At 41.4% G+C, this 20,618-nt stretch overlaps 1 protein-coding gene across 1 annotated transcript in view; it reads left to right on the forward strand.

The window, feature by feature from the left end:
• The window catches only part of GLG1 (golgi glycoprotein 1), a 447,209-nt gene that overhangs the window by 413,729 nt on the left and 12,862 nt on the right, over positions 1 to 20,618 (forward strand). The window contains exon 16 of the mRNA XM_053719464.1: positions 19,701 to 19,807. Within this exon, the coding sequence (XP_053575439.1) occupies positions 19,701 to 19,807 (107 nt within the window). The remainder of the gene's footprint in view (positions 1 to 19,700; positions 19,808 to 20,618) is intronic.

A 20,618-nucleotide genomic window follows, 5' to 3' on the forward strand; every position in this document is an offset into this window, starting at 1 on the left:
CAGGTCTAATAATCGTTTTCGTTCCTTTCGTCACAACAAGGAACAAAAGCCTGATCCTTCATCCTCAGGAGCGGTATCAGTTTGGAAACCATCTCCAGTCTGGAATAAATCCAAGCCTTTTAGAAAATCAAAGCCAGCTCCTAAGTCCACATGAAGGTGCGGCCCTCATTCCAGCTCAGCTGGTAGGGGGCAGATTACATTTTTTTCAAAGAAATTTGGATCAATTCCGTTCACAATCTTTGGATTCAGAACATTGTTTCAGAAGGGTACAGAATTGGCTTCAAGATAAGACCTCCTGCAAAGAGATTTTTTCTTTCCCGTGTCCCAGTAAATCCAGCGAAGGCTCAAGCATTTCTGAAATGTGTTTCAGATCTAGAGTTGGCTGGAGTAATTATGCCAGTTCCAGTTCTGGAACAGGGGCTGGGGTTTTATTCAAATCTCTTCATTGTACCAAAGAAGGAGAATTCCTTCAGACCAGTTCTGGATCTAAAAATATTGAATCGTTATGTAAGGATACCAACATTCAAAATGGTAACTGTAAGGACTATCCTGCCTTTTGTTCAGCAAGGGCATTATATGTCTAAAATAGATTTACAGGATGCATATCTGCATATTCCGATTCATCCAGATCACTATCGGTTTCTGAGATTCTCTTTTCTAGACAAGCATTACCAGTTTGTGGCTCTGCCGTTTGGCCTAGCAACAGCTCCAAGAATTTTTACAAAGGTTCTCGGTGCCCTTCTGTCTGTAATCAGAGAACAGGGTATTGTGGTATTTCCTTATTTGGACGATATCTTGGTATTTGCTCAGTCTTCACATTTAGCAGAATCTCATACGAATAGACTTGTGTTGTTTCTTCAAGATCATGGTTGGAGGATCAATTTACTAAAAAGTTCATTGATTCCTCAGACAAGGGTAACCTTTTTGGGTTTCCAGATAGATTCAGTGTCCATGACTCTATCTTTGACAGACAAGAGACGTCTAAAATTGATATCAACTTGTCGAAACCTTCAGTCACAATCATTCCCTTCGGTAGCCTTATGCATGGAAATTCTAGGTCTTATGACTGCTGCATCGGACGCGATCCCCTTTGCTCGTTTTCACATGCGACCTCTTCAGCTCTGTATGCTGAACCAATGGTGCAGGGATTACACAAAGATATCTCAATTAATATCTTTAAAACCGATTGTACGACACTCTCTGACGTGGTGGACAGATCACCATCGTTTAGTTCAGGGGGCTTCTTTTGTTCTTCCGACCTGGACTGTAATTTCAACAGATGCAAGTCTTACAGGTTGGGGAGCTGTGTGGGGGTCTCTGACGGCACAAGGGGTTTGGGAATCTCAGGAGGTGAGATTACCGATCAATATTTTGGAACTCCGTGCAATTTTTAGAGCTCTTCAGTCTTGGCCTCTTCTAAAGAGAGAATCGTTCATTTGTTTTCAGACAGACAATGTCACAACTGTGGCATACATCAATCATCAAGGAGGGACTCACAGTCCTCTAGCTATGAAAGAAGTATCTCGAATTCTGGTTTGGGCGGAATCCAGCTCCTGTCTAATCTCTGCGGTTCATATCCCAGGTATAGACAATTGGGAAGCGGATTATCTCAGTCGCCAAACGTTGCATCCGGGCGAATGGTCTCTTCACCCAGAGGTATTTCTTCAGATTGTTCAAATGTGGGGACTTCCAGAAATAGATCTGATGGCCTCTCATCTAAACAAGAAACTTCCCAGGTATCTGTCCAGATCCAGGGATCCTCAAGCGGAAGCAGTGGATGCATTGTCACTTCCTTGGAAGTATCATCCTGCCTATATCTTTCCGCCTCTAGTTCTTCGTCCAAGAGTGATCTCCAAGATTCTGAAGGAATGCTCGTTTGTTCTGCTGGTAGCTCCAGCATGGCCTCACAGGTTTTGGTATGCGGATCTTGTCCGGATGGCTTCTTGCCAACCGTGGACTCTTCCGTTAAGACCAGACCTTCTGTCGCAAGGTCCTTTTTTTCCATCAGGATCTCAAATCCTTAAATTTAAAGGTATGGAGATTGAACGCTTGATTCTTAGTCAAAGAGGTTTCTCTGACTCTGTGATTAATACTATGTTACAGGCTCGTAAATCTGTATCTAGGGAGATATATTATAGAGTCTGGAAGACTTACATTTCTTGGTGTCTTTCTCATCATTTTTCCTGGCATTCTTTTAGAATTCCGAGAATTTTACAGTTTCTTCAGGATGGTTTGGATAAAGGTTTGTCTGCAAGTTCCTTGAAAGGACAAATCTCTGCTCTTTCTGTTCTTTTTCACAGAAAGATTGCTAATCTTCCTGATATTCATTGTTTTGTACAAGCTTTGGTTCGTATAAAACCTGTCATTAAGTCAATTTCTCCTCCTTGGAGTTTGAATTTGGTTCTGGGGGCTCTTCAAGCTCCTCCGTTTGAACCTATGCATTCATTGGACATTAAAGTGAAGGTAAAGTTTCCGGGAAATGAAAGTAGTATAGTGTTAATTATTCAAAATATAGCATGATCGCTAAGTTTTTATGTAATATTTCTTTACATATCAATATAAAATCTATACTTTATCTGTCTGTGTCCGGCCGATTAAAGCTCCGCCTTCAAGTTGTTTCCTGCTTTCTTGGTCTATTACGTATAGAGCGTTGACACCCGCTCTATACGTATGGTAAATGCGCGTTCTCGATGTTAGTCAATCTTGCGCATGCGCACAATACGGCTCAACCTCAATTTGCGCCTGCGCGACTATAAACTTTAACATTCTGAAGCGCATGCGTTAATCCCAGTGCGTTCGGCAGAGTTGATTGAGTGAAGGAGATTTGCGCATGAGCAAATCTTGAACGAGCACGGATTATAAAATCCAGGAAGTGTATCTAACGCATGCGCAGATCCAATAGTTATGCGGTGACGTCAAATGACGACCGCCTAAAGGCCAGACAGATCATTGGCTAATAGAAAAACGTGACCTTGCTGCAGAAAAAAAAAAAAAATACGGGCAGATTACAGAACACGGAGAAAATAGTTTTAAATGTCGGATAAAACGGTAAATATCTAAATTTAACAAAATCGATGAATTAAACTCACATTATTTTTTAGTCCAGTTACATTTGAATAGTAGTAAATATGCGAACTTTACCTTCACTTTAAACTACTTTCTTGGAAAGTTTTGTTCCTTTTGGCCATCTCTTCTGCCAGAAGAGTTTCTGAATTATCTGCTCTTTCATGTGAGTCTCCTTTTCTGATTTTTCACCAGGATAAGGCGGTGTTGCGAACTTCTTTTGAATTTTTACCTAAGGTTGTGAATTCCAACAACATTAGTAGAGAAATTGTGGTTCCTTCATTATGTCCTAATCCTAAGAATTCTAAGGAGAATTCATTGCATTCTTTGGATGTAGTTAGAGCTTTGAAATATTATGTTGAAACTACTAAGACTTTCCGAAAGACTTCTTGTCTATTTGTTATCTTTTCCGGTTCTAGGAAAGGTCAGAAGGCCTCTGCCATTTCTTTGGCATCTTGGTTGAAATCTTTAATTCATCATGCTTATGTCGAGTCGGATAAAACTCCGCCTCAAAGGATTACAGCTCATTCTACTAGGTCAGTTTCTACTTCCTGGGCGTTTAGGAATGAAGCTTCGGTTGATCAGATTTGCAAAGCAGCAACTTGGTCTTCTTTGCATACTTTTACTAAATTCTACCATTTTTATGTGTTTTCTGCTTCTGAAGCTGTTTTTGGTAGAAAAGTACTTCAGGCAGCTGTTTCAGTTTGAATCTTCTGCTTATATTTTCAATTTAAACTTTATTTTGGGTGTGGATTATTTTTCAGCGGAATTGGCTGTCTTTATTTTATCCCTCCCTCTCTAGTGACTCTTGCGTGGAAAGATCCACATCTTGGGTAGTCTTTATCCCATACGTCACTAGCTCATGGACTCTTGCTAATTACATGAAAGAAAACATAATTTATGTAAGAACTTACCTGATAAATTCATTTCTTTCATATTAGCAAGAGTCCATGAGGCCCACCCTTTTTGTGGTGGTTATGATTTTTTTGTATAAAGCACAATTATTCCAATTCCTTATTTTTTATGCTTTCGCACTTTTGTCTTATCACCCCACTTCTTGGCTATTCGTTAAACTGATTTGTAGGTGTGGTGAGGGGTGTATTTGTAGGCATTTTGAGGTTTGGGAAACTTTGCCCCTCCTGGTAGGAATGTATATCCCATACGTCACTAGCTCATGGACTCTTGCTAATATGAAAGAAATGAATTTATCAGGTAAGTTCTTACATAAATTATGTTATATATTTCTTTCATGTAATTGGCAAGAGTCCATGAGCTAGTGACTTATGGGATATACAATCCTACCAGGAGGGGCAAAGTTTCCCAAATCTCAAAATGCCTATAAATACACCCCTCACCACACCCACAATTCAGTTTTACAAACTTTGCCTCCTATGGAGGTGGTAAAGTAAGTTTGTGCTTGATTTTTATGATTTCTTCTATAAGCGCTTCTAAGCATTCTGAAGCCCAATTGCTCAGAGTACAGTGTTTTTCAGAGGGATGTGAAGAGAGTATCGCCTATTGATTTTATGGTTTCCCTCGCGGGGAATCTTTTCAAGGGTTCTCTGTTATCGGTCATAGGGATTCATCTTCTACCTCCCTTTTCAGATTGACGATATACTCTTATATACTATTACCTCTGCTGATAGTTTTCAGTACTGGTTTGGCTATCTGCTATATGTGGATTGGTGTCTTTCGGTAAGTATGTATCATTATTTAAGACACTGTTAGCTATGGTTTGGCGCTTTATGTATTAATATAAAGTTTTAAATATTTGTATTTTACTTATATTTGCCATGAGTCAGGTCTATGTATATTTCCCTTTGCAGTCCAGCAGTTTCGTTATGGGAATCATGTTTTAGGAAGTTTATCTTACCTGGGGTATAGTCATTTTTCAATTTGACTTGTTTTTTCTTTGGAAAACTTGCGGGCAAATTAGGCTTGCGAGGGCACAAAATGCTGTTATTTACTGCGTCATTCTTGTTTCCTGCGTCTTAGTTGTGTTTAGGTTGTTTGGCGAAAAATTGTGTTTGTTATGACGCGAGTTGCGTCATTTCCGGATGTTTGTTGGTGCCAAAAAAATTCTCAACTTCCTTTTGTGTCGTACGTCATACTTGGCGCCCAAAAATTTAGTTTTATTTTACCTCACTTCCTATATGCTCCTTGCTTCCTTTATACTCAGAGGGCTATGCTATTTGCTTTTTGTTTTGCCAATTTTAGCATTTGCATTTTTCCCATTCCTGAAACTGCTATATGTGGAAATAAGATATTTCTGTATAACCCCTTGAGTGCTAACGACGGCTCTGAGCCATCGCAAATTTTCCCAGTCAGGTGCTGACGACGGCTCAGAGCCGTCGCTAGCACTCGCCCAACTTGAGGGCAATCTGGGGGCTCCCACCCCAGTGATCTGGCCTGTATAGTGACAGGCATCGCCGGGGCTTGATGTTTCGCGCAGTGACATCACGTGCAATGACGTGATAAGCAGCTACAGACCCCCAAGACCCACCGTTGGAAAGGTAATCGCCTAACCTTTACAACAGTATAAGTCTTGGGGATCTGTAAAAAAAAAAAGTAGAAAAGTTACAAATATATTTTAAAAAGTTTTTTAAAAAAAAGTTCAAAACCAGCTTAGCAGCCAAAGGATTAATGTTATTTTTTCTATTTTACAAGATGTCTGAATCTGATCCTCTCTCAGAAGCTGCTGTAGGAACCATGCTGTCTGAACACAGTTCTACTAAAGCTAAGTGTAGATTATATGTCCAGCTGTAGTATGCAACAGTTGTCATGATAAGCTTTTGCATGCAGAAAAGGTTTCTATTAGTGCTAGTACAGTATCTGTTGTTCCTTCAACATCTAATGTACATGATATCCCTGTTGATATGAAAAATTATATTGCTGAGGCGATACAGAAGACTATGGCTGCTATACCACCTTCAAATAAACATAAAAACTTCTCATAATACTGATGAGATTTACAATGACCGGCAAAATATTGATATATCTTCCTCCTGATGAGGATCTCTCTGATTCAGAAGATCCTACTTCAGACATTGACACTGATAAATCATGTTATCGTTTTAAGATTGAGTATATTCGTTTGTTAAAAGAAGTGTTAATAACTTTGGATATTGAGGAATCTGATCCTCTTGATAATAAATCCAGTAAACATTTAAATTCCATCTATAAACCTCCTGTGACTACTCCCTGAGTTTTTTCCTGATGCTATTTCTGATGTGATTGTTAAGGAATGGTCTAAGCCTGGTACTTCTTTTGTTCCTTCTTCAAGGTTTAAAAAGTTGTGTCCTTTGCCAGTGGCAAAATTAGAGTTTTGGGAAAAAGTCCCTAAGGTTGATGGGGCTATTTCTACTCAAATCTAAAGCTTCTAATCGGTTTCGTTCCTTTTGTCAGAATAGGGGAAGGAGTGGTTTTCTGTTCTCTAAGGACTCTGGCTCCAATTGGAAGCCATCTTCGAGTTGGAATAAATCCAAGCCTTTTAATAAACCAAAGCCAGCCCCTAAGACTGCATGAAGGTGTGGCCCTCAATCCAGTTCTACTGGTGGGGGGCAGATTGAAATTATTTCAAGACGTTTGGGCAGGTTCCATTCAGAATATTGTCTCTCAGGGGTATCTGATAGGTTTCAGAATAAGACCTCCTTATCTTAGAAGATTTTTTCTCTCACGTTCCAACAAATCCTGTGAAAGGTCAGGCCTGTCTGAAGTCTGTTTCAGATCTAGAGCTTTCAGGCGTAATTGTACCAGTTCTAATTCTGGAACAGGGTCTGGGTTTTTATTCAAATCTATTCATTGTCCAGACCAATTCTGGATTTGAAGTTTTTGAATCAATTTGTATGGGTCCCAACTTTCAAGATGGTGACTATAAGGACTATTCTGCCTTTTATTCAGCAAGGTCATTACATGTCCTCAATAGACTTACAGGATGTGTATCTTCACATTCCGATTCATCCAGACCACTATCGGTTTCTGAGATTCTCTTTTCTAGACAAGCATTACCAATTTGTTGCTCTTCCATTTAGTCTAGCAACAGCTCCAAGAATCTTTTCGAAGGTTCTCGGTGCCCTTCTATCTGTAATCAGAGAGCAGGGAGATTTCACCTTTCACAATTATCTGCAAACCAGATAGAGAGAGGCATTCTTACACTGTGTACAAGACCTCTCAGTTATGGGAGTGATCCATCCAGTTCCAAAGGAGGAACAGGGACAGGGATTTTACTCAAATCTGTTTGTGGTTCCCAAAAAAAGAGGGAACCTTCAGACCAATTTTGGATCTAAAGATCTTAAACAAATTCCTCAGAGTTCCATCATTCAAGATGGAGACTATTCGTGCCATCCTACCTATGATCCAGGAGGGTCAATACATGACTACAGTGGATTTAAAGGATGCTTATCTTACATTCCGATACACAAAGATCATCATCGGTTTCTCAGGTTTCCCTTCCTAGACAGGCATTACCAGTTTGTAGCTCTTCCCTTTGGGTTAGCTACAGCCCCAAGAATTTTTACGAAGGTTCTGGGGTCGCTTCTGGCGGGGCATAGCAGTGGCCCCTTATTTAGACGACATCCTGATTCAGGTGTCAAACTTCCAAATTGCCAAGTCTCATACGGACATAGTGTTGGCATTTCTGAGGTCGCATGGGTGGAAGGTGAACGAGGAAAAGAGTTCTCTATCCCCCCTCACAAGAGTTTCCTTCCTAGGGACTCTGATAGATTCTGTAGAAATGAAAATTTACCTGACGGAGTCCAGGTTATCAAAACTTCTAAATTCCTGCCGTGTTCTTTATTCCATTCCTCGCCCTTCGGTGGCTCAGTGCATGGAAGTAATCGGCTTAATGGTAGCGGCAATGGACATAGTGCCGTTTGCACGCCTACATCTCAGACCGCTGCAACTCTGCATGCTCAGTCAGTGGAATGGGGATTACACAGATTTGTCCCCTCTACTAAATCTGGATCAAGAGACCAGGGATTCTCTTCTCTGGTGGCTATCTCGGGTCCATCTGTCCAAAGGTATGACCTTTCGCAGGCCAGATTGGACAATTGTAACAACAGATGCCAGCCTTCGCGGTTGGGGTGCAGTCTGGAACTCCCTGAAGGCTCAGGGATCGTGGACTCGGGAGGAGTCACTCCTTCCGATAAATATTCTGGAACTAAGAGCGATATTCAATGCTCTTCAGGCTTGGCCTCAGCTAGCGACAATGAGGTTCATCAGATTTCAGTCGGACAACATCATGACTGTGGCTTACATCAACCATCAAGGGGGAACAAGGAGTTCCCTAGCGATGTTAGAAGTCTCAAAGATAATTCGCTGGGCAGAGTTTCACTCTTGCCACCTATCAGCTATCCATATCCCAGGAGTAGAGAACTGGGAGGCGGATTTTCTAAGTCGACAGACTTTTCATCCGGGGGAGTGGGAATTCCATCCGGAGGTGTTTGCACAATTGATTCATCGTTGGGGCAAACCAGAACTGGATCTCATGGCATCTCGCCAGAACGCCAAGCTTCCTTGTTACGGGTCCAGGGACCCCAAGGCAACGCTGATAGATGCTCTAGCAGCGCCTTGGTCCTTCAACCTGGCTTATGTGTTTCCACCGTTTCCTCTGCTCCCTCGTCTGATTGCCAAAATCACGCAGGACTTGGTATGCAGATCTGGTGGACATGTCATCCTTTCCAACATGGACTCTGCCGCTGAGACAGGACCTTCTACTTCAAGGTCCTTTCAACCATCCAAATCTAATTTCTCTGAGGCTGACTGCATGGAGATTGAACGCTTGATGTTATCAAAGTGTGGCTTCTCCGAGTCAGTCATTGATACCTTAATACAGGCACGAAAGCCTGTCACCAGCAAAATTTACCATAAGATATGGCGTAAATATCTTTATTGGTGTGAATCCAAGGGTTACTCATGGAGTAAGGTCAGGATTCCCAGGATATTATCCTTTCTCCAAGATGGATTGGAAAAAGGATTGTCAGCTAGTTCTTTAAAGGGACAGATTTCTGCTCTGTCTATTCTTTTGCACAAGCAACTGGCAGATGTTCCAGACGTTCAGGCATTTTGTCAGGCTTTAGTTAGAATCAAGCCTGGGTTTAAAACTGTTGCTCCGCCATGGAGCTTAAATCTGGTTCTTAAGGTTCTTCAAGGAGTTCCGTTTGAACCTCTTCATTCCATAGATATCAAACTTTTATCTTGGAAAGTTCTTTTTTTGGTAGCTATTTCCTCGGCTCGTAGAGTTTCCGAGTTATCTGCCTTACAATGTGATTCTCCTTATCTGATCTTCCATGCAGATAAGGTAGTTCTGCGTACAAAACCTGGGTTTTTACCTAAGGTGGTATCTAATAAGAATATCAATCAAGAGATTGTTGTTCCGTCTTTGTGTCCTAATCCTTCTTCAAAGAAGGAACGTCTATTACACAATCTGGACGTGGTTCGTGCTTTAAAGTTTTACTTACAAGCTACTAAAGATTTTCGTCAAACATATGCTTTGTTTGTTGTCTACTCTGGACAGAGGAGAGGTCAAAAGGCTTCGGCAACCTCTTTCTTTTTGGCTAAAAAGCATAATCCGCTTAGCCTATGAGACTGCTGGCCAGCAGCCTCCAGAAAGGATTACAGCTCATTCTACTAGAGCTGTGGCTTCCACATGGGCCTTTAAAAATGAGGCTTCTGTTGAACAGATTTGCAAGGCAGCGACTTGGTCTTCGCTTCATACTTTTTCAAAATTCTACAAATTTGATACTTTTGCTTCTTTGGGGGCTATTTTTGGGAGAAAGGTTTTACAGGCAGTGGTACCTTCCGTTTAAGTACCTTCCTTGTCCCTCCCTTCATCCTTGTACTTTAGCTTTGGTATTGGTATCCCACAAGTAATGGATGATCCGTGGACTGGATACACCTTACAAGAGAAAACATAATTTATGCTTACCTGATAAATTTGTTTCTCTTGTGGTGTATCCAGTCCACGGCCCGCCCTGTCATTTTAAGGCAGGTATTTCTCCAACATAGGTGTGTCCGGTCCACGGCGTCATCCTTACTTGTGGGATATTCTCTTCCCCAACAGGAAATGGCAAAGAGTCCCAGCAAAGCTGGTCACATGATCCCTCCTAGGCTCCGCCCACCCCAGTCATTCTCTTTGCCGTTGCACAGGCAACATCTCCACGGAGATGGTTAAGAGTTTTTTGGTGTTTAAATGTAGTTTTTATTCTTCAATCAAGTGTTTGTTATTTTAAAATAGTGCTGGTATGTACTATTTACTCTGAAACAGAAAAAAGATGAAGATTTCTGTTTGTAAGAGGAAGATGATTTTAGCAGAAGTTACTAAAATCGATTGCTGTTTCCACACAGGACTGTTGAGATGAAGTAACTTCAGTTGGGGGAAACAGTTGGCAGACTTTTCTGCTTAAGGTATGACTGGCCATATTTCTAACAAGACTATGTAATGCTGGAAGGCTGTCATTTCCCCTTATGGGGACCGGTAAGCCATTTTCTTAGTTAAATAAAAGAATAAAGGGCTTCATAAGGGCTTAAAAAACTGGTAGACATTTTTCTGGGCTAAAACGATTGCTTTGCTAGGCATATTTTGAAGATTCTAACTATTAATGGTTATTATAATCTTGGGGATTGTTTAGAAAAACGGCAGGCACTGTGTTGGACACCTTTTTTCAGATGGGGGCCTTTTCTAGTTATAGACAGAGCCTCATTTTCGCGCCACTAATGCGCAGTTGTTTTTGGAGAGCAAGGCATGCAGATGCATGTGTGAGGAGCTAAGAATCTCTGAAAAAGCTTATAGAAGGCATCATTTGGTATCGTATTCCCCTCTGGGCTTGGTTGGGTCTCAGCAAAGCATATAGCTGGGACTGTATAGGGGTTAAATGTAAAAACGGCTCCAGTTCCGTTAATTTATGGGTTAAAGCTCTGAAATTTGGTGTGCAATACTTTTAATGCTTTAAGACACTGTGGTGAAATTTTGGTGAATTTTGAACAATTCCTTCATACTTTTTCACATATTCAGTAATAAAGTGTTTTCAGTTTGAAATTTAAAGTGACAGTAACGGTTTTATTTTAAAACGTTTTTTGTGCTTTGTTGACAAGTTTAAGCCTGTTTAACATGTCTGTACCATCAGATAAGCTATGTTCTATATGTATGAAAGCCAAGGTGTCTCCCCATTTAAATTTGTGATAATTGTGCCATAGTGTCCAAACAAAGTAGGGACAGCAATGCCACAGATAATGATATTGCCCAAGATGATTCCTCAAATGAGGGGAGTAAACATGATACTACATCATCCCCTTCTGTGTCTACACCAGTTTTGCCCACACAAGAGGACCCTAGTACATCTAGTGCGCCAATTCTTATTACCATGCAACAATTAACGGCTGTAATGGATAACTCTATAGCAAACATTTTATCCAAAATGCCTACTTATCAGAGAAAGCGCGATTGCTCTGTTTTAAACACTGTAGAGCAAGAGGACGCTGATGATAACTGTTCTGACATACCCTCACACCAATCTGAAGGGGCCATGAGGGAGGTTTTGTCTGAGGGAGAAATTTCAGATTCAGTTTGGTCATTCCAGAGAAATTATGTAAGATGGACAAGTTCCTAGAGGTTCCGGTGCCCCCCAACGCTTTTCCTATACCCAAACGGGTGGCGGACATAGTAAATAAAGAGTGGGAAAGGCCCGGCATACCTTTTGTTCCCCCCCCTATATTTAAGAAATTATTTCCTATAGTCGACCCCAGAAAGGACTTATGGCAGACAGTCCCCAAGGTCGAGGGGGCGGTTTCTACTCTAAACAAACGCACTACTATTCCTATCAAAGATAGTTGTGCTTTCAAAGATCCTATGGATAAAAAATTAGAGGGTTTGCTTAAAAAGATTTTTGTTCAGCAAGGTTACCTTCTACAACCAATTTCATGCATTGTTCCTGTCACTACGGCAGCGTGTTTCTGGTTCGAGGAACTAGAAAAGTCGCTCAATAAAGAATCTTCGTATGAGGAGGTTATGGACAGAGTTCAAGCACTTAAATTGGCTAACTCTTTTATTTTAGATGCCGCTTTGCAATTAGTTAGATTAGCTACGAAAAATTCAGGGTTTGCTATCGTGGCGCGTAGAGCGCTTTGGCTAAAGTCTTGGTCAGCGGATGTGTCTTCCAAGACAAAATTGCTTAACATCCCTTTCAAGGGTAAAACATTATTTGGACCTGATTTGAAAGAGATTATTTCAGACATCACTGGGGGAAAGGGCCACGCCCTCCCACAGGATAGGTCTTTTAAGGCTAAAAATAAGCCTAATTTTCGTCCCTTTCGCAGAAACGGACCAGCCTCTAATTCTACATCCTCTAAGCAAGAGGGTAATACTTCACAACCCAAACCAGCCTGGAGACCAATGCAAGGCTGGAACAAGGGTAAGCAGGCCAAGAAGCCTACCACTGCTACCAAAACAGCATGAAGGGATGGCCCCCGATCCGGGACCGGATCTGGTGGGGGGGCAGACTTTCTCTCTTTGCTCAGGCTTGGGCAAGAGATGTTCAGGATCCTTGGGCGCTAGAAATAGTTTCTCAAGGTTATCTCCTGGAATTCAAGGAACTACCCCCAAGGGGAAGGTTCCACAGGTCTCAATTATCTTCAATCCAAATAAAAAGACAGGCATTCTTACATTGTGTAGAAGACCTGTTAAAGATGGGAGTGATTCATCCAGTTCCAATAAGAGAACAAGGGATGGGTTTTTATTCCAACCTGTTCATAGTTCCCAAAAAAGAGGGAACATTCAGACCAATTTTGGATCTCAAGATCCTAAACAAATTTCTCAAGGTTCCATCGTTCAAAATGGAAACTATTCGAACGATCCTACCTACTATCCAGGAAAATCAATTTATGACTACCGTGGATTTAAAGGATGCGTACCTACATATTCCTATCCACAAGGAACATCATCAGTTCCTAAGGTTCGCTTTTCTGGACAAGCATTACCAGTTTGTGGCACTTCCATTCGGATTAGCCACTGCTCCAAGGATTTTCACAAAGGTACTAGGGTCCCTTCTAGCGGTTCTAAGACCAAGGGGCATTGCAGTAGTACCTTACTTGGACGACATCCTGATTCAAGCGTCGTCTTTGTCAAAAGCAAAGGCTCATACGGACATCGTCCTAGCCTTTCTCAGATCTCACGGATGGAAGGTGAACAAAGAAAAAAGTTCTCTGTCCCCGTCAACAAGAGTTCCCTTCTTGGGAACAATAATAGATTCCTTAGAAATGAGGATTTTTCTGACAGAGGTCAGAAAATCAAAAATTCTAAGCTCTTGTCAAGTACTTCATTCTGTTCTTCGTCCTTCCATAGCGCAGTGCATGGAAGTCATAGGATTGATGGTTGCAGCAATGGACATAGTTCCTTTTGCACGAATTCATCTAAGACCATTACAACTGTGCATGCTCAGACAGTGGAATGGGGATTATACAGACTTGTCTCTGACGATTCAAGTAGATCAAAAGACCAGAGATTCACTCCGTTGGTGGCTGACCCTGGACAATCTGTCACAGGGAATGAGCTTCCGCAGACCAGAGTGGGTCATTGTCACGACCGACGCCAGTCTGGTGGGCTGGGGCGCGGTCTGGGAACCCCTGAAAGCTCAGGGTCTATGGTCTCGGGAAGAATCTCTTCTCCCGATAAACATTCTGGAACTGAGAGCGATATTCAATGCTCTCAAAGCTTGGCCTCAACTAGCAAAGGCCAAATTCATAAGGTTTCAATCAGACAACATGACGACTGTTGCATATATCAATCATCAGGGGGGAACAAGGAGTTCCCTGGCGATGGAAGAAGTGACCAAAATAATTCAATGGGCGGAGGATCACTCCTGCCACTTGTCTGCAATCCACATCCCAGGAGTGGAAAATTGGGAAGCGGATTTTCTGAGTCGTCAGACATTCCATCCGGGGGAGTGGGAACTCCATCCGGAAATCTTTGCCCAAATAACTCGATTATGGGGCATTCCAGACATGGATCTGATGGCGTCTCGTCAGAATTTCAAGGTTCCTTGCTACGGGTCCAGATCCAGGGATCCCAAGGCGACTCTAGTAGATGCACTAGTAGCACCTTGGACCCTCAACCTAGCTTATGTATTCCCACCGTTTCCTCTCATTCCCAGGCTGGTAGCCAGGATCAATCAGGAGAGGGCTTCGGTGATCTTGATAGCTCCTGCGTGGCCACGCAGGACTTGGTATGCAGACCTGGTGAATATGTCATCGGCTCCACCATGGAAGCTACCTTTGAGACAGGACCTTCTTGTTCAAGGTCCATTCGAACATCCGAATCTGGTTTCCCTCCAACTGACGGCTTGGAGATTGAACGCTTGATTTTATCAAAGCGTGGGTTTTCAGATTCTGTAATAGATACTCTGATTCAGGCTAGAAAGCCTGTAACTAGAAAAATTTACCATAAAATATGGAAAAAATATATCTGTTGGTGTGAATCTAAAGGATTCCCATGGAACAAGATAAAAATTCCTAAGATTCTATCCTTTCTACAAGAAGGTTTGGAGAAAGGATTATCTGCAAGTTCTCTGAAGGGACAGATCTCTGCTTTATCTGTTTTACTTCACAAAAGGCTGGCAGCTGTGCCAGATGTTCAAGCATTTGTTCAGGCTCTGGTTAGAATCAAGCCTGTTTACAGACCTTTGACTCCTCCCTGGAGTCTAAATCTAGTTCTTTCAGTTCTTCAAGGGGTTCCGTTTGAACCCTTACATTCCGTAGATATTAAGTTATTATCTTGGAAAGTTTTGTTTTTGGTTGCAATTTCTTCTGCTAGAAGAGTTTCTGAGTTATCTGCTCTGCAGTGTTCTCCGCCCTATCTGGTGTTCCATGCAGATAAGGTGGTTTTGCGTACTAAGCCTGGTTTTCTTCCGAAAGTTGTTTCCAACAAAAATATTAACCAGGATATAGTTGTACCTTCTTTGTGTCCGAATCCAGTTTCAAAGAAAGAACGTTTGTTACACAATTTGGACGTAGTCCGTGCTCTAAAATTCTATTTAGAGGCTACTAAAGATTTCAGGCAAACATCTTCCTTGTTTGTTGTTTATTCTGGTAAAAGGAGAGGTCAAAAAGCGACTTCTACCTCTCTTTCCTTTTGGCTTAAAAGCATTATCCGATTGGCTTATGAGACTGCCGGACGGCAGCCTCCTGAAAGAATCACAGCTCACTCCACTAGGGCTGTGGCTTCCACATGGGCCTTCAAGAACGAGGCTTCTGTTGACCAGATATGTAAGGCAGCGACTTGGTCTTCACTGCACACTTTTGCCAAATTTTACAAATTTGATACTTTTGCTTCTTCGGAGGCTATTTTTGGGAGAAAGGTTCTGCAAGCTGTGGTGCCTTCCGTTTAGGTGACCTGATTTGCTCCCTCCCTTCATCCGTGTCCTAAAGCTTTGGTATTGGTTCCCACAAGTAAGGATGACGCCGTGGACCGGACACACCTATGTTGGAGAAAACAGAATTTATGCTTACCTGATAAATTACTTTCTCCAACGGTGTGTCCGGTCCACGGCCCGCCCTGTTTTTTTTTAATCAGGTCTGATGAATTATTTTCTCTAACTACAGTCACCACGGTATCATATGATTTCTCCTATATATATTTCCTCCTGTCCGTCGGTCGAATGACTGGGGTGGGCGGAGCCTAGGAGGGATCATGTGACCAGCTTTGCTGGGACTCTTTGCCATTTACTGTTGGGGAAGAGAATATCCCACAAGTAAGGATGACGCCGTGGACCGGACACACCGTTGGAGAAAGTAATTTATCAGGTAAGCATAAATTCTGTTTTTTTAATTTAAACTACAGTCACCACTGCACCCTATGGTTTCTCCTTTCTCTGCTTGTTTTCGGTCGAATAACTGGATATGGCAGTTAGGGGAGGAGCTATATAGCAGCTCTGCTGTGGGTGATCCTCTTGCAACTTCCTGTTGGGAAGGAGAATATCCCACAAGTAATGAATGATCCGTGGACTGGATTCACCACAAGAGAAACAAATTTATCAGGTAAGCATAAATTATGTTTTTAGCAGAATCTCACACAAATCAACTAGTGTTGTTTCTTCAAGACCTGGTTGGAGGATCAATTTACCAAAGAGTTTCTTGATTCCTCAGACAAGGGTCACCTTTTTAGGTTTCCAGATAGATTCAGTGTCCATGACTCTGTCTTTAACAGACAAGAGACGAATGAAATTGGTTTCTGCCTGTCGAAACCTTCAGTCTCGATCATTCCCTTCAGTGGCTATGTGCATGGAAGTTTTAGGTCTCAAGACTGCAGCATCGGACGCGATCCCCTTTACTCGTTTTCATATGAGACCTCTGCAGCTTTGCATGCTGAATCAATGGTGCAGGGATTATACTCGGATATCACAGTTGATATACTTAAATCCCAACATTCAACTCTCTCTGTCCTGGTGGTTGGAGCATCATCGGCTTCTTCAAGGGGCCTTTTTGTTCGTCCTTCCTGGACTGTGATTTCAACAGATGCAAGTCTCACAGGTTGGGGAGCTGTTTGGGGGTCTCTGACAGCACAAGGAGTTTGGAATCCTCAAGAGCGAGGTTACCAATCAATATTTTGGAACTCCGTGCTATTTTCAGGGCTCTTCAGGCTTGGCCTCTGTTAAAGTGAGAATCATTCATTCGTTTTCAGACAGACAATATCACAACTGTGGCATATGTCAATCATCAAGGGGGGACTCGCAGTCCTTTAGCGATGAAAGAAGTATCTCTGATACTTTCTTGGGCGGAATCCAACTCCTGTCTAATTTCTGCTATACATATCCCAGGTGTAGACAATTGGGAAGCAGATCATCTCAGTCGTCAGTCTTTACATCCAGGGGAGTGGCTTTCCATCCAGATGTATTTTGTTAGATTGTACAGATGGGGAGTATCCCTGAAATAGATCTGATGGCTTTCCATCTAAACAAGAAGCTTCCCAGGTACCTTTCCAGGTCCAGGGATCCTCAGGCGGAGATGGTGGATGCGTTAGCAGTTCCTTGGTTTTACCAACCTGCTTACATTTTTCCGCCTCTAGTTCTTCCAAGAGTGGTCTCCAAGATCATATTGGAACAATCGCATGTGTTTCCGATAGCACCAGCATGGCCTCACAGGTTTTATTATGCGGATCTTGTCCGGATGTCCAGTTGCCAACCTTGGCCACTTTCTTTAAAGCCAGACCTGTCTCAAGGGCCGTTTTTTTCCATCAGGATCTCAAATCGCTAAATTTGAAGGTATGGAAATTGAACGCTTAGTACTTGGTCATAGAGGTTTCTCTGACTCAGTGATCAATACTATGTTGCCGGCTCGTAAGTCTGTTTCAAGGAAGATTTATTATAGAGTTTGGAAAATCTATATTTCATGGTGTTTTTCTCATAAATTCTCTTGGCATTCTTTTAGGATTCCTAGAATTTTACAATTTCTTCAGGATGGTTTGGATAAAGGTTTTTCTGCAAGTACCTTGAAGGGACAAATCTCTGCTCTTTGTTTTTTATTTCATAGAAAGATTGCTAAACTTCCTGATATTCACTGTTTCGTTCAGGCTTTTGTTCATATCAAGCCTGTTGTTAAATCAATTTCTCCTCCTTGGAGTCTTTGAAATATTATGTCGAAGCTACTAAAGATTTCAGGAAGACTTCTAGTCTATTTGTTGTTTTTTTTCCTGGTCCTAGGAAAGGTCAGAAAGCCTCTGCCATTTCTTTGGCATCTTGGTTAAAGCTTTTGATTCACAAGGCTTATTTGGAGGCAGGGCAATCTCTGCCTCAGAGAATTACAGCTCATTCTACTAGATCAGTCGCCACTTCTTGGGCTTTTAAGAATGAAGCTTTGGTTGATCAGATTTGCAAAGCAGTAACTTGGTCTTCTTTGCATACATTTACAAAATTTTACAATTTTTATGTATTTGCTTCTTCTGAAGCAGTCTTTGGTAGAAAAGTTATTCAGGCAGCTATGATTTAAGTTTTTTTAATTTTTAAGAAAACTTTTAAAAAAAAATCCTGAAATTTATGAGACTTATTTTTTGTGGATTTAATTTCTTCAGTGGAAATAGCTGTTTTATCCCTCCCTTTCTAGTGACTCTTCTGTGGTCTTCCACATATTGGGTATTTCTATCCCATACGTCACTAGCTCATGGACTCTTGCCAATTACATGAAATAGAACCTAATTTATGTAAGAACTTACCTGATTAATTTATTTCATATTGGCAAGAGTCCATGAGGCCTACCCTTTTTGTGATGGTTATGATTTTTGTATAAAAGCACAATTTTATTTCCAGTTCCTCTTTTTGTATGCTTTTTTACTCCTTATTTTTATCACCCCACTACTTGGCTATTTGTTAAACTGAATTGTGGGTGTGGTGGGAGGTGTATTTATAGGCATTTTTAGGTTTGGGAAACTTTGCCCCTCCTGGTAGGATTGTATATCCCATACGTCTCTAGCTCATGGACTCTTGCCAATATGAAATGAATTTATCAGGTAAGTTCTTACATAAATTATGGGGGTTTTTTAGTAGACAACCTGAAGTATTGATCTAGGCCCATTTTGGTATTTCATGCCACCATTTCACTGCCAAATTCGATCAAATAAAAAAAAAAGTTAACTTTTTCATTAACTTAAGTTTCTTACTGAAATTATTTACAAACCGCTTGTGTAATCGTGTAAACGCTTCTCTGGGATCCCCTTTGTTCAGAAATAGCAGACATATATGGCTTTGAAATTGCTTTTTGGTAATTAGGCCACTAATTGAAGCTGCGCACCACGCGTTTATTATTCCTAGCAGTGAATGGGGTTAATTAGGTAGCTTGTAAGGTTAATTTTAGCTTAAGAGTAGAGATTGCACTCCCACCTGAAACTTCCCACACCCTGATCACCTGACTCCTCTCAAACAGCTCTCTTTCCTCCCCCACCCCCTAATGGTCACCCCCATCTTAAGTACTGGCAGAAAGTTTGCCAGTATGAAAATATATATATATTTTTTTCTATTTTCTGCAGTGAAGGATCCCCCCCAACTTCAATGATCCTCAACCCCTCTACCTATTAACCGCCTTCTTAGGTACTGGCAGCTGTCTGCCAGTACCCAGTTTGCTATCGTTTTTATTTTTCCTTTTTTTTTTTTTTAAAAAAAAAAACCTTTTTTTTTCTGTAGTGTAGCTGCCCCCCCCCCTCTTTAAACATCCCCCTCCCTGATCACTTTCCCACCCTCTTATCCCCTTTTCCAGTATATAGAAGCCCCCTCTCCATCCTTCCACCTCCTCCCCCCTCCCTTCTTCCCACTGCATCAGTACCTTTTTTCCATAGCGTAACGGTCCCGCCTCCCTTTCTGTATCGGTAACTCTGCCCGTCTATTTTTGCACCTCCACACTCATGGGGCATGCAGAAATAGCGCAATCTCGCTACTTTTAGGGGGTTAAAATAGGTAAGGACAATGAGAAACAATCATGTAAATATACTGATGAATTTAGCAATGATATTGGCATGATGATTTTTTATTACCTTAGCAATGATATTGGCATGATGATTTTTTATTACCTTTTGTACATCTATTTTATTACAATGATCATTTTGTATTATGTAGAAATTCATGTTCTTCTTAGCAAGTTTAGAAAACTTTCTTATATTGCAGAGATGTCCTGTTTGATAGAAGCTTTGCAAGATAAGATGGTACGTCTACAGCCTGAATGCAAGAAACGGCTACAAGATCGACTGGATATGTGGAGTTATGCAGCCAAAGTGAGTGGGCCCTCACTATATAGAATATAGCTGGTGTGAGCAGGTCGCACACTAGCTTTTTAAGAAAAAGAAAAAAGGGTCTCAAGTTTTTTTACTACCTCCTTGACACCTAGAAGTGCAAAAAAATGTAATATCACAGCATTTTATTGTTTCACTGTTGCTTGCATGTAAATGTGTGTTTAACTCCTGTAAGTGCATAATTAGTGACCTTTAGAGCTGCAATTCACTCCTGGGAGCTAGCTAGTAATTGGTGGCTACAGACATATGCCTTTTGTTTTTGTTTTTTGTGTGTTTTTTTTTTTTAAATCATGGAAGAAATAAGTGTAAAGTTTTAGTCTCCATAAAGTAATGGGCATCACCATATTATAATCTAAAGGGACATGGAACATATTTTTCAGGGGCATTTCTTGGCCTGGACAAACAAAGCACTCGCCTTGGGCGGCAGATTTTGGGGGGTCAGCACTTTGAGTCTCACTATACACACACACACATATATATATATATATATATATATATATATATATATATATACTGCACTATATCCTCCATGTGTATCTGCACTCTCAATGTCCAATAGTCGCCAACCAGGGTGCCAGATCAGTAAGTATTCATAGTAATCTGCAACATAGGACTGCACTCACTGGATTTATGTAAAAAATCTCTTTAATTAGGTAACGTTTCGGAGCACGCAGGCTCCTTCCTCAGACCAATACAAAACATGCAACTAAACACTGTGTCTTATAAACCTATTGAGCCCCACCCACCACCAAATTAACTGTGAATTGCGCCAAAACTGGGGTTGTCATAGTGA

Source organism: Bombina bombina, chromosome 1 (genome assembly GCF_027579735.1).
Source record: "Bombina bombina isolate aBomBom1 chromosome 1, aBomBom1.pri, whole genome shotgun sequence".
Classification (NCBI taxonomy): domain Eukaryota; kingdom Metazoa; phylum Chordata; class Amphibia; order Anura; family Bombinatoridae; genus Bombina; species Bombina bombina.